Source organism: Pleurodeles waltl, chromosome 3_1, assembly GCF_031143425.1.
Source record: "Pleurodeles waltl isolate 20211129_DDA chromosome 3_1, aPleWal1.hap1.20221129, whole genome shotgun sequence".
In the NCBI taxonomy this organism is placed as follows: Eukaryota; Metazoa; Chordata; class Amphibia; order Caudata; family Salamandridae; genus Pleurodeles; species Pleurodeles waltl.
This window is the reverse complement of record NC_090440.1, coordinates 1743573154-1743595237: the sequence shown is the minus strand read 5'-3', so window position 1 is coordinate 1743595237 and position 22084 is coordinate 1743573154. Positions and strand designations below refer to the sequence as shown.

The 22084-nt window shown below is 42.3% G+C and overlaps 1 protein-coding gene across 1 annotated transcript in view; it reads right to left on the bottom strand.

Moving 5' to 3' along the window:
* Positions 1-21336, bottom strand: part of ACADL (acyl-CoA dehydrogenase long chain) — a 365613-nt gene extending 344277 nt beyond the window's left edge. The window contains exon 1 of the mRNA XM_069225664.1: positions 21184-21336. Coding sequence (XP_069081765.1) covers positions 21184-21281 — 98 coding nt within the window. The 5' untranslated portion in view covers positions 21282-21336. The remainder of the gene's footprint in view (positions 1-21183) is intronic.
* Between the last annotated feature and the right edge of the window lie 748 nt (positions 21337-22084).

Sequence of the window (22084 nt, the reverse complement as noted above, 5' to 3'; positions counted from 1 at the left end):
ATAGTCTCTAGCTGGTACTGGGTCCAGGAAGGGCCGCCCCTGAAATACGTTTTTGGTGTTCCCCCACTACAGAGAGCAATGAAGGTTTCCCCACACCAGCGCTAGATCTTGTAGATCAGGGGTATGGAATTCCTACAGCCCACACCCAGGGTTTAGTGTCAAGGACAACGAGGTTTCATGGTTATTTTGTCCTTGGAGACAAGTAGGCCCAAACTCCTGCAGCACACACTCTTTGACTGCCAGTTTACAGTATCACATTATGGAGCAGGGAAGGGAATTGTCTGTAGTTGAGGTAATATTCGTGTCCATATTTTAATGCTGTTTGAACTTGCATTTATGGTTCATTAATGAAAGTCTTTATTATTAGGGCGAGTGCTCTAAATACATGTTGCAAGCTCAGACTGCACTACTGAGTGGTTCCAGTGAAAAAATGTGTACACACAGTTGCAAAGTTTAACAATATGAGGCTACGTATAATACTCACAGAATCCTCTCTGATTAGATGCAAATATTTGCAGAAGCTAAAACAAAGACTGAGGATTCTTTGTTTTCAAAATAAAATGCTCACAAAACAAGCATTGGGAAAGCCAATAGGTGTTGTAAATGACAATGGGACTGATTTAGAACTCAGTGGAAGGGTTACTCTGTCACAACGGTGTCTGATATCATGTCTGCCGAAATCTAAATCCCATTATTCTCCCTCCACAGAGTTCTAAATCAGGCCCAATGTCTTTTACCCATATGTTGTGGAGTGGATGTATGTGGTGTGGAGTGGAATTATGTGGGATGGACTTGGATTGTTAGTTGTGGCATTATGTGGCATGGAATTGAGTGAAGTTGTGTAGTGGAATTATGTGCCAAGGTGTGCAGTTGAATTATGTGGATAGTAATTATGTGGTATTGAGTGCACTGGAATTATGTGGAGTGGGACTGTGTGTCATTGAGGGTAATTATGTGGAATGGTGTTTTGTGCTGTGAAGTGGTGTGTAGTGTAATTATGTGGTATGCTGTTGAATTTTGTGCCATGATGTGCAATTCTGTATGGGGTATGTTGTGTAATTATGTTGTTGAGCTGAATTATGTGGTTTGGAGTTTAATTATGTGCTGTCGAATGGAAATGTGTGAAGTTGAATTGTGTTGCATGTAACTGTGTGGTGTTGAGTGAAATTATGCTGGTTGGCATTATGTGGCATGGTGTGGAGTGTATTTATGTGGATAGTTGCTATGTGCATTGAGTGATTTTATCTGTGATGTATTTATGTGGTATTGAATAGAACGTAATTAAGTGGAGTTGATTGATAATGAGTTCAGTGGTATTATGTGGAGTGTAATTATGTTGGGTTGTGTTGAATTGTGTAGTAGTGAATTGTGTTGTGTGGAATTGTGTGGTGTTGTATGTGGCATAGCCATAGATTTCGCCTGTTGGACCTTACAGGGAGTGCAGAATTATTAGGCAAGTTGTATTTTTGAGGATTAATTTTATTATTGAACAACAACCATGTTCTCAATGAACCCAAAAAACTCATTAATATCAAAGCTGAATATTTTTGGAAGTAGTTTTTAGTTTGTTTTTAGTTTTAGCTATGTTAGGGGGATATCGGTGTGTGCAGGTGACTATTACTGTGCATAATTATTAGGCAACTGAACAAAAAAAAATATATACCCATTTCAATTATTTATTATTACCAGTGAAACCAATATAACATCTCAACATTCACAAATATACATTTCTGACATTCAAAAACAAAACAAAAACAAATCAGTGACCAATATAGCCACCTTTCTTTGCAAGGACACTCAAAAGCCTGCCATCCATGGATTCTGTCAGTGTTTTGATCTGTTCACCATCAACATTGCGTGCAGCAGCAACCACAGCCTCCCAGACACTGTTCAGAGAGGTGTACTGTTTTCCCTCCTTGTAAATCTCACATTTGATAATGGACCACAGGTTCTCAATGGGGTTCAGAACAGGTGAACAAGGAGGCCAGGTCATTAGATTTCCTTCTTTAGCACCCTTTCTTGCCAGCCACGCTGTGGAGTACTTGGACGCGTGTGATGGAGCATTGTCCTGCATGAAAATCATGTTTTTCTTGAAGGATGCAGACTTCTTCCTGTACCACTGCTTGAAGAAGGTGTCTTCCAGGAACTGGCAGTAGGACTGGGAGTTGAGCTTGACTCCATCCTCAACCCGAAAAGGCCCCACAAGCTCATCTTTGATGATACCAGCCCAAACCAGTACTCCACCTCCACCTTGCTGGCATCTGAGTCGGACTGGAGCTCTCTGCCCTTTACCAATCCAGCCACGGGCCCATCCATCTGGCCCATCAAGACTCACTCTCATTTCATCAGTCCATAAAACCTTAGAAAAATCAGTCTTGAGATATTTCTTGGCCCAGTCTTGACGTTTCAGCTTGTGTGTCTTGTTCAGTGGTGGTCGTCTTTCAGCCTTTCTTACCTTGGCCATGTCTCTGAGTATTGCACACCTTGTGCTTTTGGGCACTCCAGTGATGTTGCAGCTCTGAAATATGGCCAAACTGGTGGCAAGTGGCATCGTGGCAGCTGCACGCTTGACTTTTCTCAGTTCATGGGCAGTTATTTTGCGCCTTGGTTTTTCCACACGCTTCTTGCGACCCTGTTGACTATTTTGAATGAAACGCTTGATTGTTCGATGATCACACTTCAGAAGCTTTGCAATTTTAAGAGTGCTGCATCCCTCTGCATGATATCTCACTATTTTTTACTTTTCTGAGCCTGTCAAGTCCTTCTTTTGACCCATTTTGCCAAAGGAAAGGAAGTTGCCTAATAATTATGCACACCTGATATAGGGTGTTGATGTCATTAGACCACACCCCTTCTCATTACAGAGATGCACATCACCTAATATGCTTAATTGGTAGTAGGCTTTCGAGCCTATACAGCTTGGAGTAAGACAACATGCATAAAGAGGATGATGTGGTCAAAATACTCATTTGCCTAATAATTCTGCACTCCCTGTATATGTTTGTAGCTATATAACAGATTATCCAGGGTGCTGTGCCAGCAGGAAATGACAAGCTATACAATTACTACATTCTGTTCTTTATAGTGTGTGTGTGTGTGTGTCAGGGTGCACTATTTCAATGTACCATTCTCTGGGGAGCTTTCGTGTTCTCACAAAAAGCGAGTTTTATAAAGCAACATTTAAAAAAAAAAATGAAAAACACATTGTTGAACCAGCATTGGCACAGGGTCAGACAGGTACAGTAAATAGGCCCAGGCGTCAAAATAAAAGTGCACCCCATTAGCGAATTAGATAGGTACAAAAGTAGCCATTGTTTGCAATTAGGGACAGTTTTTAACTTGTAAAAACTTGTTGCATAAGTTGCTTGTGACGTATAAAAGACTTCATTGATTTGAGCTTGCTGCAGGCATTATTTGCTTTATAATCTTCGAAACGAACAGTAAAAACCCAAGCATACCATAGAAAAGACCCATAAACAAGCAGAAATTTGGCCCACACACTGACCTCTCAGACCAGTCCTTTTGGCACTGCCTGACTGTATTTAAGCCAGACTTTGACTGGCACTAAAGGGAACTATTTTGAAGGATGTTGTGCACAATCAAAATGTTATCAGGTACAGTGGAAGGAAAATGTATGTAGCAATTTAATAGACAAAAGATCAAGTCAAATAAAGCTAAGTATGTGTGTGAATATATATTTTGTATTGAATATTTTTTGTCTGGTTAGCCAGATAAAGAGTTCTCAATGACAAGTTCTAGGCAGCTTTCCACTTTGTCTTGAATATCCCAATAGTGGTGAGGCTTACTTACATAGACAACAGGCAGAGAATAAACAACAGTCTGAATACTATATTTTGGTAAAATAAAACTTAATTGCGCTTATCTCCAGAAGCATGCTCCGAGTCAGGCCACAATCACTTCTACCCGCTGTTAAACAAGGAAGAAGGCTACTGCAGAATTAAATAATGCTTTAGAAGCGATGTAATGCCAGAACGAAAAATGATGCACAGAGCTGCACACAGAACATGGCATCAGTTACACTCATGCCCCAAAGACCCTCTTTCAAGGTGAAAGTAAAGGCTTTTAAAGATAGGGGAGGCGGGTGCTTTTCTGAGCGTGATGCAATCAAGATGGCTGGAATTAGGTGACTTGGGGAGGGGGGAGAGGAGTGTGTCTCTACTGAGCAGCCTGTTTATGTATGGCATGTGCACCAGAGCGAGGAAAACCTGCTGACGAATTTACACTCCCAAATCAGCTGCAAACCAAGATGAAAACACAGATGGAAAGCGATCCAAAGCAGCTTCTGAGTACACGGAGAAAGCATGAACAACTTCTCAGTGGAGCTGTGCCAATTACAGTAAGTAATATGTTTTTGCAAGTAACGTTGCTTCTCTGTTTCCATCAAAGAATCCTAGTTTTCGATGTTTTAATTGGTGACAATGTGTTCTCGTGCAGTTCTGGGGAACAACAAAGTGGAAAGAGGAGCATTAAATTAAGTGAATTTTTGTTTAGTGTGTAAAAAAGTTAGGTAACCGCAGTTTGTTGTTGGGTAACTGTGAGTGTACTTTCAAATGTGGAAGACTAAAATGTCCTGAGAGCATTATTTGCTTCGCAAATACATCAGTAACAGGAAATTAATAAAATAAAGCATGAAAGCAGGCGCTGTGACAACATTTACAGACCTGTTTTCAATCATGGGTGAAATCGAAAGGCAGGAGACACAGCTATGCAATCAGGCAGGCTTCCCATGCCGCCTGCAGACACAGAAGAAACAAGCATTTGGAATGCAATAGTCTCGGTGTTTGCTCGAGTTAGAGCTCATAGCGTTGTAAATTACTGACTGGACTTTTATTTCCACACAGACTGAAAACAAAACAAACATTTGAACTGCAATAGCTCTCGTGTTTGCTCGAGTTTCAGCTATTAGCGTTTTCTTGCCACAAACTGAAAATAAAAAGTAAAACAGTTGACATAAGCAGCCGGTTCAAAGCGCTGTTGAGCTCGCAGAGACAGACAAAAGGAACAAGAATTTGTAATGCAAGAACAGGAAATGTGCGAGGGAGAGTAATAAATGGAATAAACAAAGTCACACATCACTGCAGATGAAAAGTATGTAATAGACTAGAGCCCTGTTAACAGAAACTGACTGGGGCCACTGAAGCATCCAGCGCTCTGGTCAAATGCTATTAGCCTTTGAACAAAGTAATCCCTAAGCACATGCTTCATAGGCACAAGTGGAAGGGTACAATTACTAGGGCCATGCTCCAGGGGAGTGTACAACTGTGGAAAAGGTGGGACAAAGAGCAAGGATTGACCACTAGCAAGCAAGGAGTTTTTAAGGACACTGAAACAAACCAGTGAAAAAGCAGAGACCCCACAAAGAAGTATAGAAGTATATACTAAAGTATATACAAGAGGCCTCAAATGCTCAACCTAAAAATGCAACTAGGGAAAAATTGTTTTGCTAAATTACGCTGAAATTTAAAATGCCTTCATGCCTGCTAGTATTTCCCAAAAATATTCATAATAGAAAATCAGTGTAACCAGTATAAACAAGAATATAGGAAACATGAAGATAAACAAGCATTGGCAACGCCAAAAGGTCTGACACTGGTGGACAGTCTGTTAGTTTTGTCAACGCGTGTCTGCTTTGACAAGGCTTTTGTAAAACTTTATTGATGTGGGAGAATCTGCGCCCTCACCATTCTAACAAACATTGGACATGCCACTAGCAGAATCACTTTACCGCTTGGTGTTGCTTCGGGGTGATCACTTATTTTATTATCTTTTTATTTTGGAAACAACTTGGGCATTTATCTTTGCGTTCTTTGAGAACTGTTGGGATTGTTTGGAGGGAAACATTGCAGGGGGGAGTTGTTGCGATTTAGCATGCACCCTTTCAGCACTCATGCCTGCACAACTGCGCACTACAAGCTGCCATTTTTAGTATAGACGTGATCAAGTGTTTTTAGACTCTTTCTTTTAAATGACACGCCGATGGTGCACTGAAGGTCACCAAAGGCAAGACAGTCTGCCACCGTACGGTTCAGGGGCCAGGCACGCTGCACATTTTATAAATAGTAGAAGAACTTACTCTGCTGGTCAACTGCAAGCATTGCAAAACCCTGACTTGTGTCTTTACCTTCCACTGATTGACTCTACAGTATCCCCCATGCAGTGAGGAAGTTGTGGCTGGTTTCCTTTGCCGTCTTGTAAGAAACCATGTTCAATTAGTATATGTACTCCCTGGTGCCTGTTTTTGGTAAACTGTCGGTACCTACCTGTGCACAAATTTAATATTTATGATTTTTTTTTATGGATCAGGAACCGGGGGCACTTTTTCTTACGTAAACTCGGTTGCAGAGTGACTCAGGCCCTGATGTGATTCAAGCCATCCCCTCTGGATACTTTAGCTATAGGTTAGATCGTGCAGGTAAAACAGGTGGAGGGATAGCTATTGTCAATAAAGACTCATTGAAGGGTCCGTTTGTCCGTTTCAATATGCCACACTGAGAAAGCTTCATATTTACTCTTCCTATTAGTTCCAGTTTTACATTTTTAGGGATTCTGGTTTACAGACCCCTATTTCGCCCTCCCCATTTTCACAGGCTCTTCCTGAGCTTGTTGCAAGTCTAGCACTGTAAAGATCTAATTGTACCTTTCTTGGAATTTTAATATACTCTTCGAGGATGCAACTGATAGTGCCTCAAAGACTCTTGCGTATGATCTGGCATCACTTCAACATACCTAATGAGGAACAGGCCCCACTCACAATAAAGGTCACACCATTGATCTAATCTTTACCAACCTATCTCACTTAAAGATACATTGTCCTGCATCTCAATCTTAGGACTGTCCACCATTTGCTTTCTTTTACTATGTCTGTTGCCTCCTCCGGCAATAGCAGCCCAGAGGGGCCATTGCTGGCCCAAGTTGAATATAGGGGACTGGCTTAAGGTACTGGATGCTTCAAGGCCTACCCAGTGTGATCAAGTCATCCTTTTTTCGAGAAGCTTTAATGACCGGATTACCAACTCCCTGGATACAGTTCTTTCGATAAAGCAGGTCAAGAACGGGCACCCAGATTTAAAAAATCCCCCTGGTTTAACTCCCATTCACTTAGTTTAAAAAAGGAGAGTAAGTGCCTAGAGATAATTTGGAGAAAGAAATATGATGCACTCAATAAGGCCAAATATAGGAGTTCGGTTAGGCACTACCTCTCCGAAATTAGAGTTGCTCAAATGGCTTATTACGTCTTAAAAATCGAGCAATCTGCAAATTCTCCAAAGCAGATATTTCAAATTCTGAAAGATATCATGGGCCCTAATGCTCTTAATGGGGCCTCAGAAGCTCCCTGCGAGCAAAGCAATATTCTGGCTATCTTTTTCTAGAAAAAGATACTGGATATCCACTCTCTATTCCCACATAACACACCTTTGGAAAATTCTTACTCTCCGGATAACACTTTTCTGGAGGATTCCCCTAAGAGGGCCAATGTTCATTCACCAGAGACTTTGATTGCCTTTCTGGACATCACTGTAGACCTCCTTGTAGAGTTTTTTAGTACAATAAAATCAGAATCCCTTGTTGGCCCAGTCCATCTTCATATCCTAAAAAAGGGCTGTGATAGTATAGTCCTGGTACTGGTTGAATTACTCAGTCTTTCTCTTGCTGAAGGTCAGGCCCCTCCCAACTGGAAGCATACAGTGGTCAAGCTGCTTCTAAAAAAATATGGACTTGCGGTGTCTGAGCAACTATAGGCCCATCTCCTTGCTCCCAGGGGTGTTTAAGTTCTTAGACAAATATTAATACAAATCTCCCCGCTTTTCAGGAGTCCCATCAGATTCTTCACCCCACCCAAATAGGGTTTCACCCACAGCACAGCAAGGAATCGTCCCCGTTATATTCAAAGAAAGTGAGACGACTGTTGGCTCAAGAATGGTCAGCCGCAATGATTCTATTATTCTTAGCGTGGCCTTTGATATGGTACACCATGTTACCCTTAACCGCATTGCGCAAGCTGGCGTTGAAGGTTGAGCTCTAAAGTAGCTATCTTGTTTTCTAGACAATAGAATCTTTCAGGTTCTTGATGAATCCTTCTATTCTAATACTCTTTCAATGAGGTGCAGGGTGCCTCAGGGGGGTCTTCCCTGATTCCCATTTTTTTTAGGTCGAGTGCATGCGTACACTTTTAAGTATACTTCTTCTGTGGGCTTCCAGCTATTTAATTTGGTAGTTTCAGTGTCATTTAAAAATCCTTGCTTGCTAGTAGTCAATCATACCTCTTGGTCCCTCCTTCTTCTGTGTGGGAGCAGATAACAACTACTTTATAATTACGCTTGGTCCCGTTTATCTGGTCTGTATGGGACTTTGTTTTTACTTTGTTTTTTGCTCCTGTCCAGTGAAGCTTCCCTTTTCATTTGCAGAGTATTCTTGTTCTGAGCTTAAATTAAACAAGTCCATAAATTAGGCTGTTCTCTTAGTCACATTTTGTCTTTGTGGGCTCTCTGTACCCTCCCTCAGCTGCCTGGCCCCCGCCCTTCCTTGGCCTGGATGCACTAGGTGCTGAAAGTAAGCGTGGGGGATCGCTTGTAATTGCTTATGGCCTAGGCACCCAGCTCTGCCAGGGCTCCGCAATCCTTACAGACAGTGCCCACTTCTACTCCATACTGGGATCCCGCTCACAGCTCCATCAGTGCACCCCAGTTCAGACACTCCAAGCCCTCAGTTGTGCCAGTGCCAGGAACCCAGCACATGCAGTCTGCCAGAGCACCTCATTTCTTCCAGTCAGTACACTCAGCTGCTCCAGTACTGGGACCTCAGACGCAGCTCCATCAGTGCACCTCAGTTCACACACTCCAAGTCCCTCAGCTGTGCCTGTGCTAGAACCCCACACATGCTGTCTGCCAGAGAGAGTAAGTAATTTCTTACAGTCAGTACACACGGCTGTTCCAGTACTGGACCTCGGGTGCAGCTCTATCAGTGTATCTCAGTTCTACCCCAGTGAGGTCACTTCCTTTCCTATACAAGGACCCCGCTTGCATACAGTTACATTACAGCAGCTCAATTCTAATATTCAGTACCACTACCAAGACAATTCCAGACCCAAAAGAGCAAAACACGGCTCAGCCAGTGCACCTCAAGTCTAACATCCAATCCTACTGTTGATGGGAATCACCACAGCTCCGCCAGAATCCATCAATTCTAACATTCTAACATTCCGGGCACATTTTTTCTCAGTACTAAGGCTCACACACAAGCTGTTCAGGACATCTCATTTCAGTGATTCAGAGGCAAAGCCACTTCCATGCTGGGCTCCATTCATACTTCACCAGGGCACCTACGGGCTAACACTCAGCAACACGCTAATACTAGGTTCCACACAGAGCTCCATTAACATACCTCACTTCTGACTTTGTGTTCCCCTTTACTATCCCACATACAATTCTGTCAGTGCACCTCAACCCTAACCTGCAGCCACCCATTATTCGAATACCAGGAATTACATAGCGCTCTATTTCTCCTTCCTCACCCGCTGCCTTTCTGTTATTCCAGCACTGGGCCGGGACAAAGCTCTACCTATACCCCCATTCCTAATCTGAAGCCCCTCAATATTGCTGTATTGGGGATTACATACAACTCTGCTAATGTACTTTCTCCTGTTCTGTGGTGCCTCCTGCTGTTCCACACTCTGACATCTGTTTGAGAATGTGAGGGAGTCAATCATATCTAATCTTAGCTACCATCGTTATTTGGGATCGTCTGTTTCACCTATTTCACTCCTTTCTTTCCTTTACTCTGTTTACTCTCAATGTTTTCTTTCTTCCCACCTCTTAAAATCCACACGTTAAGTGTCACTCTTTCTTTCTCCCTTTATTTTTTTTAATTTCTCTATTCCTCTTGCTACCTCCACTTTCAAACTCGCAAAAACTTAGTTCTTTTGTTTCTTGCTTTGTTGCTCTCTTTTTTCTTCATCAAGCGTTCATTCTGTCACTATTTTTTTCTCTTCATTCTTTCTTTGTCTTTTAATATTTGCTCTCTCTTTTGACTTGGTATGTGTCCTTTCACTTTTTTTTTTTTAGATCTTTCTTTCTTCATTCCTCTGGTGTTTTTCTTATCTTTATCTGTCAATTCACGTTTTACTATAAATCCCACTTTTCCTCCATCTGTGTGTGAAAGCCCAAGTCACTTGTCGAGACCCAAAGTGTCAAATTGGTTTTCCCATTCTGTGGGAATATGTCAGTACATACATGCCCTGGTTCTTTCGCTACTTGTTTCTCTCACCATCTCTCTTTTTTTCTCTAATGTTCGTTTTTCTCTGTTTCACACTTCTTTCATAATTTTTTCCTCTTCATCCTTCATCGCTAGCTTCCTTGTCTTTTTTCTTTTATCTCACACGTTTGCTCTATTTCTTCTCTTAGCTGTGTTTTAATTTTCCCATTCTTTCTTTTCGTTTTTTCTTTTACTTCTTTGCGACCCCTTCTCTTGCTTTCATCTGTTGTATTCCTTTTGCTTTTCTTTTTGTGTCCCATTCGTTTTCTCTCCTGAAGCCTAGTTATCAATGGAGTAACAAGGGCAGTGGCACTGGGCCGTGCTACTTATGGACCTCACTCAACTTTAGTTACTGCTGTATTTTCCAACCGAAATTGCAGTCAACCGCTTTCCTTTCTTACAACAGGGCACATGACATTGTTATTACGCCACTTGTCCCTGCCATCTTTACTCCCAACTCCCTCTTTCCTTTCACCCTACAATCCGTCCCAAATTATGTTTTTGTTATGGTGTTTTGAGCATTACACTCTAATGCCAAAAGTTTATTTCTGATATAGTTTTATATGATAATTGTTTATGTTTTAAGATAGAGGATGAAGGTAAATGAAGTGCTTGGGTTAAATGCTGGGCCACTGGAATGATATGGCAGGAAAAGACAAAATTATGAGGCAGGGTTGGCCAATTTATGTGGCAAGAAAAGTCAATTTACAATGCCAATAGCTGTAACTGCGGGTCCCATTGCATTGCAAATGCTTGTTAATATTTATATGTGCCCTTTGGTGGAGATTGTTCACTCCCATGGCTTGGCTATAATTTCTTACGCAGATGACACCCTTCTAGTAATCTCAATTTCTCTGAATATAATAGAATAGAATTGAATCGTCAAAAAGCAAAAATATTCTTTGGTCTCACTGGCACGTATTGCCACAGTAGTTTCTGGCATTGAACAAAACTACTTTGGGTGCTGATATGCTCAATGTAAAAGAGCCGATTGCTATCATTCACAGTGAAACCAACCAACACATGACAGGCCTGAAAAATCATAAAAATGTTACTAGACTTGCAGGTCGAGTGAATTGAATAATCTACTCGACCATAGCTGTAATGCACTTGACCCGTAAACAGGTGTCAAATTGTATGATCATAGGCAAATATTTTTGTTTACAGAGTCTCCTTTTTAGGGTCGAGCACGCAAAGCGCACTGTCCCTGTTGTAATTTCTCTATGGGCTTGTAACCACGCTCATGTGACACCCATCAGTTTGGTTGGTTTGTGGGCTTACCTTTTAAAATATGCTTGATTTCATTAGTGAGAGGCATGCATACCTCATGCCTTTTCCGGTGTTTAGCCCTCCGCGAGCGCACCGGCCAACTACTGAAAACATACAAGGCTCCATGTTGCCCTATGGTTTCTGGACTACTTTTTCTCTTTATTTCGTAGGCAGCATGATCTAGCTGGGCTACAATCGAGCGCTTTGCATGACATCGACCCAGTTACATGGATAACTGCACTTTTGCCGGTTACAAGGATAATTGCAATTTTGCCAGTAACATTGATAATTGCACTGTTGCCAATACGTTTCATTGCGAGCAAACGGTTTCCTTTTGTGTGTCTGCTTCGCACTCATGGCAGCCGTCGGCCTGCTTATGTGAAACTGTTTTACTTGTCATTTTATGTGGCAAGGCAAGTCGGTTAGAAGTTTACAGCGTGAATAGCTCTAACTCAAGCAAACGCGAGACCCATTGCATTGCAAATGCTTGTTCTTCATTGTCACATATGAGTGTACTGTATCTTCAAATATGTTGGCTCAGCATTTCTGCGGTACAAAAAAAACTTTTCTTTGACTAAATAGACTAAATGTTTGCTCCATGTAGAAAAAGAATCTAGCCCACATACAGGGGACAAGAAGACGTTTTAATTCTGTCCTTTTTAGGAGTAAATTACCAACCTTTCTCAGTACAGCAAAAGATTAGAGAAGAGCTGGTGAAAACCCCTAAAACATGCAAGTTAGCAGGTTTGAACAGACTCAAAAGGGCATTCAAACCCTGGAGTTCTTGCTTACCATTACCTCCAGCCCCTGGGAAGGTAGCAAAATAAAGGAATTGCTAGTATTCAACCCCTACTATAGTATTTGCCCTGGCATAATCAGAGAGGCTATTATCAGCGCTCTTATATAATGAGATTGCTGCCATAATTAGACATTGCACTACATGGCACCAAAGGGACAAGTAGATTGCTTTACAGGACAAGTAGATTTATGAAACAACCTGTTGCATGGAAAAGTAGATATTTTATTAAATTCCACACCCCTGTAGATGACCCTCAACCCGAGACAACTGTGTCGCCAGGCACTCTTGTAAAAGACACATATTGAGTCTGGCATGAGGAACTATTGCTATGCAAGATGCCATCATTCCTAACAGATGCATTACATTTCTAACTTACCTGCCGGTTTGGCCGAAAAAGAGGCAGCATGTTTTGGCATGCTTAAACTCTGGCTTGGCTGGGGGTAAGTGTTTCCAATGGAGACATCTAAGATGGCCGCAAGAAAAGACTGTACTTGTAGAGGTTGAAGATGGGGTTTGGTGAAATTGATGGTTAAACTCAGACTGTGCAAGGTGTTTACTGTGGTCTGGGTGTGGGCTAGACAGCTGATGGATCCTGCTCTTGATCTGCCAATTGTCTAAGTAAGGGAACACATGGATGCTGCTCCTTCTGAGGTGAATGGCTTCCATGGCTATAACTTTGGTGAAGACTCTTGGTGCAACAGTAACTCAGAATGGAAGCACTTTGAATTGATAATGTTGTCCACTTACTACAAACCTGAGGTATTTCCGATGTGCTGGGTGGATTGGTATGTAGAAGTAGGGGTCCTTCAGATCCAGAGCTGTCATGAAGTCGCCTTTCTGCAGTGGTGGTATGACGTCCTACAGAGACGCCATGTGGAAATGCTCTGTTAGTATGTATTTTTTGAGAGGACTGAGATCACGAATAGACCTGAGAGAGCCATCTTTCTTTGGTATAAGAAAAAACAGTGATTATACTCCTTTTCCGATGTGGTGATGTGGAATAGGTTCTATGGCCCCTTTGTTCAGGACAGCTTGTACCTCTTGGTGAAGAAGGAGCAGATGTTGCTCTGATAATCTGTTTCGGCGAGGGAGGAATGTTTGGTGGTGTTTGTATGAGCTCCAGACAACACCCCTTCTGCATGATGTCTTGAACCAAACTGTCTGTTATTTCCGACCAACAGGGTAAAAACCCTTGAAATCTTTGCTGGACACGTTTCTTGTGATCTGGGAGAAGCCAAAAAGCTTAACTGTTTTGAGGGACTGCACTTCTACCTCTCGCTCCTGGTTATTGCTACCCCGGTATCCACCCCTGTAGTTTCCCCATGAGCGGGATTGGTGCTGTGACCTGGTAAATTTGGTATAGGATTCTAGAGTGTGAGTTTTGGATTCACCACAAAATTGTGAGCGATGAACGGAACCCTGCATGGGAGGTGTTTGGAGGGCACCCATTGCTTTTGCTGTTTCTGTGTCTTTCTTTAGTTTTTCAAACATCTCGTCTACCAGTGGGCTAAGGAGATGCAGCCCATCAAAAGGCACATTTAGCAGGTTCTGTTGTACTACAGGTCTAAACCCCTAAATCCTCAACCAGGTGTGGCATTTTAAGAGAATTCTGGAATTAATGATGTGTGCAGCTGTATCTGCAGCATCTAAAGCACATCAAATATTTGTTTTTGAAATAATCATTCCCTCTACCACTAATTGCTGACCTTTTTTTTCCCGGTACTGGTCTGGGAGATGTTCTATTAACGCTGCTATTTGGTCCCATTGAGCGCAGTCATATTGGGATAATAAGCCAATAGAGATGGCCATCTGCCAATGAGTAGCAGATTGTGCGGCTCTGTGCAATACCTCATGATATGCATGACATCATCAGGTGGGGACAGTTTGGCAGGATACAAATCTGGGTCTGTGTTTGGTGGGGTTTAATATCATAATCATCCCACGCGTCTGACCCTTGAGGGTAATGAATTGGGTCATATGGGTTATAAGGAAGTGTAAGATTGTACCACTCCCTGAATGGGAAGAACCCCTTGGTGAATGGTGTGGTGACTCCAAAGACAGCCTAGGAGGTACGGCACGAGGAGAAGGAAGAGGAGGAGGAGTAGGTGGGTGAGCAGGCATGCTTTTTAGGTCTCTAGGAAGCAACAGGCATTGGTGGGTTGATGGCCTCCTCAAAAGTCAACTTCCTCCAATAAGATATAGGGTCTTTCTGTATCTGTGGAGGTGTTGCCAAGATTGTCCCTGTGCCCGGAATGTGTATCCTCTAGACAATTATCTAGATGTTCTTGCAGGCATCGAGGTTGATTTTGGCGGCAAATGTTTTGACATTGTGGGTTTTGGTGTCAAGCTCAACTTCGGCTCCAACGACTTTGGTGCAGGATGTTTCTGCTGCAAAATTTTTGGTTCGACCCCTTTTGGCTCCGAGGGTGGTTGAGTTGTCTTCGGATCTGGCACCGAAGCGCCAGGCAAGGCTCTAGATTTTGATGTGGACTTCAGCACCGAAAGAGTTATGGGCATCAGGTCTGTCTCGGAATGTCGGTGTCGACCATGGCTGGAAGGCAGTGGTGCACCAGACACCTCATAGGCACAGTAACTCGTGAATTATGCCTGTTGGTGGTGAGTAGGGTAAGCATGGGTACTCGCTGCAATGTTTAGTTGCTGCTATAAAAAACGGAGTTTGTTCGGTCTTGGTATCTGCCTGAGAATCAGTGTTTTCTGGGGAGAAGGCTTGTTAAATTTCACCACCCAGAGCATTTGATTCTTCTATATCAGACCCTTCAGGCTCCCCAAAGATGTCAGGAGTGTCTTCTACTTCTCGTCTATGTGCCATGGTGATGGAGGCAAGTCGATAAGCATACCAGTTGCGCAAAGTCTTTTTTATTATGGAAAGCAAGGCTTGCCAAACAGGAGTCTTCTTGGTTGCTGGGAGACAAGCAGAGACTTCAGACTTTGTGAAGGTCAGACCTCACGTACTTCCCATGGCAAGAATCGGAATGGAGTCCTTTCCATCACGAAGTCACTCTCAACCCAGATGGCGGGAGGTGAAACATATGTAGCAGAGAAAGAACTGGAATGAAGCACAACAGTTGAGCACCAGCAAAAACAGCATTGTTTCTGTAGACCTAACAAGGGGACCGATCCGAAGATCCAGCGAAAACACCACATGGCTGCAAACCGGAGCTCAGGACAAAATGTCTGAACCAGATGGCAGAGAAAAAACTAACAATGGAACCGATGCCTTTGCGCAATCCCTAAAATATGAAAAGTCACAGGACCGCGTGACTCCAAAACACTCCTTTTGAAGAAAAACAAGTTGTACATATCCGAGCCCATAACTAGATAGTGGAAGTATGCACAGCATGTGTATCTACAGCTACACATTCCACAAACACACTTTTCTAGGCAAATTCAGGGATGAAAGGACTGAAAGTAATAATATGGTCTCACATCACATGCAGGTGGCTCCCTCAGCATCGCAGTAAATATGCTGCCTGCATTTTGAGTAAACACTAACCCAAGCCCTGCAGAGAACTGGACCAAGCGATGAATCGATGCAGCCTGTGCCCCACACACTTAGCTTGCCTGTGAAGACAAAAAATGAACAGGCTGTTTCCAGGTAAGCCAAAGCTATATGAAGCAGGAGGGAGAAGTGGGGCTGTTTAGTTTATTTGTACAGGAATTTGGGCTTAGTGCCATGTCTGTGTGGGCATGAATGCCTCATTTCGTAATGAGAGAAACAGGGAAGGGGACAAAGAGGTAATGCCTATTATAAAGTGACACGATGAGCAGGCAGTCCGCTTGTAGGATAAAGTTCAAAGCGTGTTTTTTTCTCTTGCTGTTCGGGACTAACCTTAAACAGTACCTTATTGAGTGTGGGCTGCTTCATGTCTGGCTTGTTGTTTCAAGCAATTGCCAAAGAGCTATGTTGGGTAAGCTCAATCATAAGCCAGTTACAGTGATCATTCACTGACAAGTACAGCTGCCATCTTGTGTTTAGCAAAATTCAGAACCCATCTGTTCCCATTGGCTTTTACAGAGTAGTGCTGAGATGAAGGGTCCAAGCCGATCATTAACCCCTGCAGGTTGGGACACAAGACACTTCCACCTTGACTGTAAAAGTGTGTACGGAACTCAAAGAGTGCACTTTGCTGAAAAGCAATGCCAACGTCAAGCCAACAATACAGGCAGGGGCACTAGAATTCACTGTGGAGAAGTGGGGGGGAGGAGAGAGAGAGAATGGTATACTATGGTTGTATTCACTTAACTGAATAGGAGGCATAGGGAGTAGAACGGGGAGGAAAAGAGAACCATGAATTTGGCAGGGTAGGAGGGTGGATGGGCTGAAAAAGAATGGTGTTCCTCAGACAGTAGGACAATGGGAGTGGGGTTAGAGTATGCTGAGATGCTGCTTGAAACTACGAGTTTTCAGCTTCTTCCAAGCGGGGAAGGGTTGGGGCCAGTCAGGTTTGAAAAATGATTGCTTTTCATACTCTGGGCGCATAACAGTTGTAGTCTTGGTGTCTCACCTTTCCTCTTTCCATTCTGGTAATGTTATTGCTACATTTTGTGGGTGCAGTCAAAGGCCTTGAACTTGGTCTCAGGGGTATATGTGTTGACTGCCTTGTAGACAGTGCAGCTGGCATTCGCTGTGATGCATGCAGGAAGTGGGAGCAACTTGAGTTTGCCAAGTTTTAACACAAGCTAATTCAGCTGTACCTTGTTCAAAAACTTTACCTGGAGCTAGGTGTTTGTTACGTGTGCAATTAAAATACAGCTGAGATTGGTGTTATTCTGGACGGGTATTGGGAGCAGTCGAGTTGTAGAGATAAATCATCCATGTTCTTCTTTGAATGCCATTCTTTTATTAATACGTATTTGCTATCAGTGGCAACGGCAACTCTGTTGGTGTTCTGTTTGAGAAAGAATTTGCACATCCAAGCTTGAATGGTGATGAGACAGTCCTTCAATTAGGCCATGATGTGGTCCGATGACACTACAAAAGGTACAGCTGGATGTCATCTAAGGATTGGTGACTACTAATGTTCTTGACAGTTACAAAGACATCCTTGGGTGACACAGATAGGAAGGTCGAAATGGGAGAGAAAATTGGCCCAGTCACTAAAATAAAAGTGGCCCCCTTTAAAGGATCAGACATCTAAAAAAAAAATGGCCTGTGTTTCAATAATTGGGGTAGCTTGAACGTGTAAAGTCATGCTGAATTCATGTTTTGCAATTTATGGAAGACTCCATGGATTCGAATTTGCTGCAGGCAATGTTTGTCATAATGAAAGAAGAGTGGCCAGGGCACACCAATAGCATGAATCCTGATCCTGATAATGTTCAAGAATAAATAGAAAGTTCGTTCTTGGAAGATGATGTGTAGATATTTATTATAAGTGCAGGTAGAAAGTAGAAATCTCAATCAAAAGACTGCGTTGTACAAAATGACTATGTGTCCAGAGCTGCCAGATGGTGATAAATGGTCAGTTACAATAGGATGTTCGAATGTAACAATAAGTCCATACAGCAAAACAGCCAACACGTGTTTCTTCTTCAAGACTTTGTCAAGGCTTCAGATGTATATAAAACATTATATGTAAACACGAAAGGTACATAGATCAAGCTGCTGGTAGTCATGAGTCCTTGGGAGAAATCAAATAGTATAGGCAAATGATGGCCATGATAAGCCTCAAGTATTTGTGGAGCGAATAAACCTGTGCCGTGCGCGTCGGGGTTTTGGCAGAGTGTTTACATATAGGGGGTTATTCTAACTTTGGAGGAGGTGTTAATCCGTCCCAAAAGTGACGGAAAAGTGACGGATTTACCACCAGCCGTATTACAAGTCCATTATATCCTATGGAACTCGTAATACGGCTGGTGGTATATCCGTCACTTTACCGTCACTTTTGGGACGGATTAACACTCCTCCAAAGTTAGAATAACCCCCATAATGTTTTATATACATCTGAAGCCCTGACAAAGTCTTGAAGACGAAACACGTGTTGGCTGTTTTGCTGTATGGACTTATTGTTACATTCGAACATCCTATTGTAACTCTGACCATTTATCACCATCTGGCTGCTCTGGACACATGGTCATTTTGTACAACGCAGTCTTTTGATTGAGATTTCTACTTTCTACCTGCACTTATAGTAAATATCTACACATCATCTTCCAAGAACGAACTTTCTATTTATTCTTGAACATTATCAGGATCAGGATTCATGCTATTGGTGTGCCCTGGCCACTCTTCTTTCAATATTTAGGCAACCACCCACTCTTCAGTGTGTGGTCCTCCGACACCTGTGGTGGCAGGTGTTACGGCTAGCCTGGCACCCAACACCATATTGTTTAAATTTTATGACTTCACTCGGATTTCACTATTGACATACGCTTTGCAGATGTGCAAGCGCTCTCTGGCATCCGCCACCTTCAATGTTTGTCATAATGTCAGGGAAATCAACAGTAAACCAAATCACAAAATAGGACCATAAACAGCCGAAAAAAGTTCCACACACTGAACAGACCAGCCATTCACACATTACTTGACTGCTCTACATGCCAGTCTGAACCCATAGACAGGTTGAACATTACAGGTGGGAGGATAGAGAATTGGTGGCAACAGTACTAGAGACATGGATAGTTTTGATCTGGATGAACCCTCTGGGACCAGCTGGACTGTGTTCTTCAGGTAAAATGTGAGCCACTGCAGGGAGATTTCCCTGAAATTCAATCAGGATATAAGGGTTATCAACAGTGTCAAAGACTAAAGATAGGCCAAGCACGACAAGAAGACAAGGGTTGCCATTGTCAGATCAGATGAATGTCCACCATCTGGAAAATAGCTGTGCTCCATCTGCATGGCTGTCTAAATCAGGAAAGATATGCATGCATCCATATGTTAGTTTTGATCATAAAAAATTTAACAAAAATGACCTTCTCAATGATCTTGCCCAAGAATGGTAGGAAAATGACTTGTTGCTAATTAGCGTGGTTATCAGGGATCCAGTCTGACTTCTTAAGGAGAAGTAAGATGATAGCTTGTGCAGATTATTGGAAGTCATGTCTTGATTTAGTGATGCATTAATGTTGTGCAGAATATGTGACAAGGCTGACCGCAGAGATTTCCATTACAAATGAGGACTGGCAATCAATAGATTACATAAAGCCTTTATCCACTGCAGGGCTCTGAGGTGGCTAAGGGATTTCCTTGGCAATTGCTTCCAACAGGTATGTTTGGGACCTTTTAAATCTAGGAAGATATCAGTCGATAAGGTCCCCAAGGTCCTTGTTGGAGTCCTACATTATTCATTCAATATATATATGGCCCCTCTGGCCCATATTGTGAGATCCTGCGGAGTGGAAATTGTGTCATATGCTGACGACACTCAGCTGTTTATTACTTCTGGACGCCTTTGCATCAAAAATAAATACTGTTAAATGTGTAATAATTACATTATGAATGGTTAGAGTTGTGCTAGCCCTCGAAGTTAACAAAACGTACACTCCTCATGTGATATATCCAGTGCAAAAATATTTTCCTATGTAAAGCACTCCAAGATACTTTGGTTAATGTTTGCGCTTATCAAAAAAACTGAAATAAATACATATCAAGTTAAGAAATCAAAACCTGAGGTTACAAAATGATCGCTTCAAAATCTTAAATCCACTAGGCTGCGGTACTGGAATGTTTTGTTCCATACAATTTCCATTATAAATATGTTATTTTCTATGTTGTTAGAATGCTGATAGCGTGTAGGCCCAGGCGCTGAGGTTCGTTGAGCTCTGCCTTGTATTTCAACAAAGAATTCGAACATCACAGATCCCGTCTATTACACATAGTGCTATTTAAGGAAAATATAAAGTTGTGGCCAGCTGATTAGCCGCAGATCTCTGCAGCAAATGCATTGGCCACTACATCCGTCATGCAAGTGATATTCCATGAGGCACACACATCTCTCTTGAAGATGTCTAAACCCTGTAAGCCAGTAGATAAAGCTAATAAGATAGCTTTATATAGACATGCGGCTGCTAAACTGCAGTAGTAACAATTAAAAACAACAAGCACAATGGGGCATGAAATTATATCTTAAAAACACACCCTGTAAGAGGTATAGTGTAAAAGGGGTAGGGGGCTTAAAATGCAAGCATTGATTTAAGGAAATGTTGGTCCCCCTTAAGCAGATCACAATTTGATTATCTGCCAAGGGGACCCATTCCCATCAATGTAATTTAGGGCGTCGAAGGTGCGACCTCTAGCTTGCCCTTGCGAACCCTGACACTGCATTTGAAAACACTTGTCCTCTCGGGAGGCAAAATCAGTGCCAGGACCATCAGTTGGGGCTGTAATCCCCATATTTCGACATATTGTATTACCCTAATAGCGACACATATTATTCATTAATAGTGTAATATAAAAGGGGAGTAAATCTGGCTAGAATATAGACTCTCTGGCAACTGAGATATGTAAAAAAAAAAATAATAATCAAATGCATGTTGTGTGCATGTGTCCTGGTGAGAGGGTGTTTATGAGAGAGAGCAGAGAGGGTATCTGTATGTGTGACTGAGCGTGTCTGTATGAATAAATGTTAAGGTCAACTGGCGTGTGATGTCACTCCCATAACCGCACACCCGTGCCCCCACCCAACATCAAGCAGCTTTGTAGACTTCTCGTCTTGCTTTCAACATTGTAAATATAGGTTCAAACCTTTCAAGCGGTGCCTTCCCATTACGTTCTAACTAATGGTCAATGTCCGATTTGGCGACATTGACCCCATGCTACTGAACATTCCGTACTTACGTATCGGACCTGCCTAACTTTAACTTCTCGAAGCCTTACATACCTAGCTCGTGTTCCGGGCAATGCATAGGCCCCCAACGAACCGCATCTGGTGGCTCGCACACAGGCAGCTCGGAACAGATGACAGGTCGAGGACGCCATGGTACCGTTTCAGCGATAGGAGGAAGAGGAGACAGGAAACGGAAAGCTGAAGAAAGGAAGTGGCGAGAAACTAGTGCAAAGGTCACTGCGGGATTGTTTACAAACAGGTTCGCTCAGAGTTCGGCGTGACTGTTTTGTCTTTCGCTTTCAGGTTATTTGCACATTTACCTTGAATGAAAATTAAACACAAGCTAAACGAATTAGTGTGACATGCACTATGTTATAAACTTGTTGGTTAATGCGATCGCTGCAGATGTCTGTGTTTATGCGCGTGTGTGTGTGTACAACCAGAAAGCCGAAAAATTAGAGCCTGTCTGGTGCAGCGGGTATATTGACATGTATTTTTAGTGCTATAAACTTTATAGTATAAAGCACCAACCTGAGACAAAGTACTGTGAGTATGTCAGTCATTATTTTAAGCATTACACACAGTTAGGGTTGCCACCTCACCAAGAGAAAAATACCGGCCATTTGTTCTTTTTAGAATCTGCAAAGGCCTAGCCGTGATACTGAATAGGACTTTAAAGAACATCATATGCTTCCAATGTAACATTAATTTTCTGCCTTTGCTTTAATGATTACTCATGAGTTGTTAGCGCAGCTCTAGAACACATTCAAAAGTGCAAGTGCTTTCTATTTATAGTTGTTGCTTGAAGTGTGTACAAATAAGGGCTAATACCAGCTTTAGGTGATTTCGCTTATGTTTGTACCGACACACAATAAAATAGACTGCCACAAAATACTCAAAAAGATTTAGGTTTAAGATTTGTAAAAAATGTGCTTTCAAAATATAGATTTTAGTA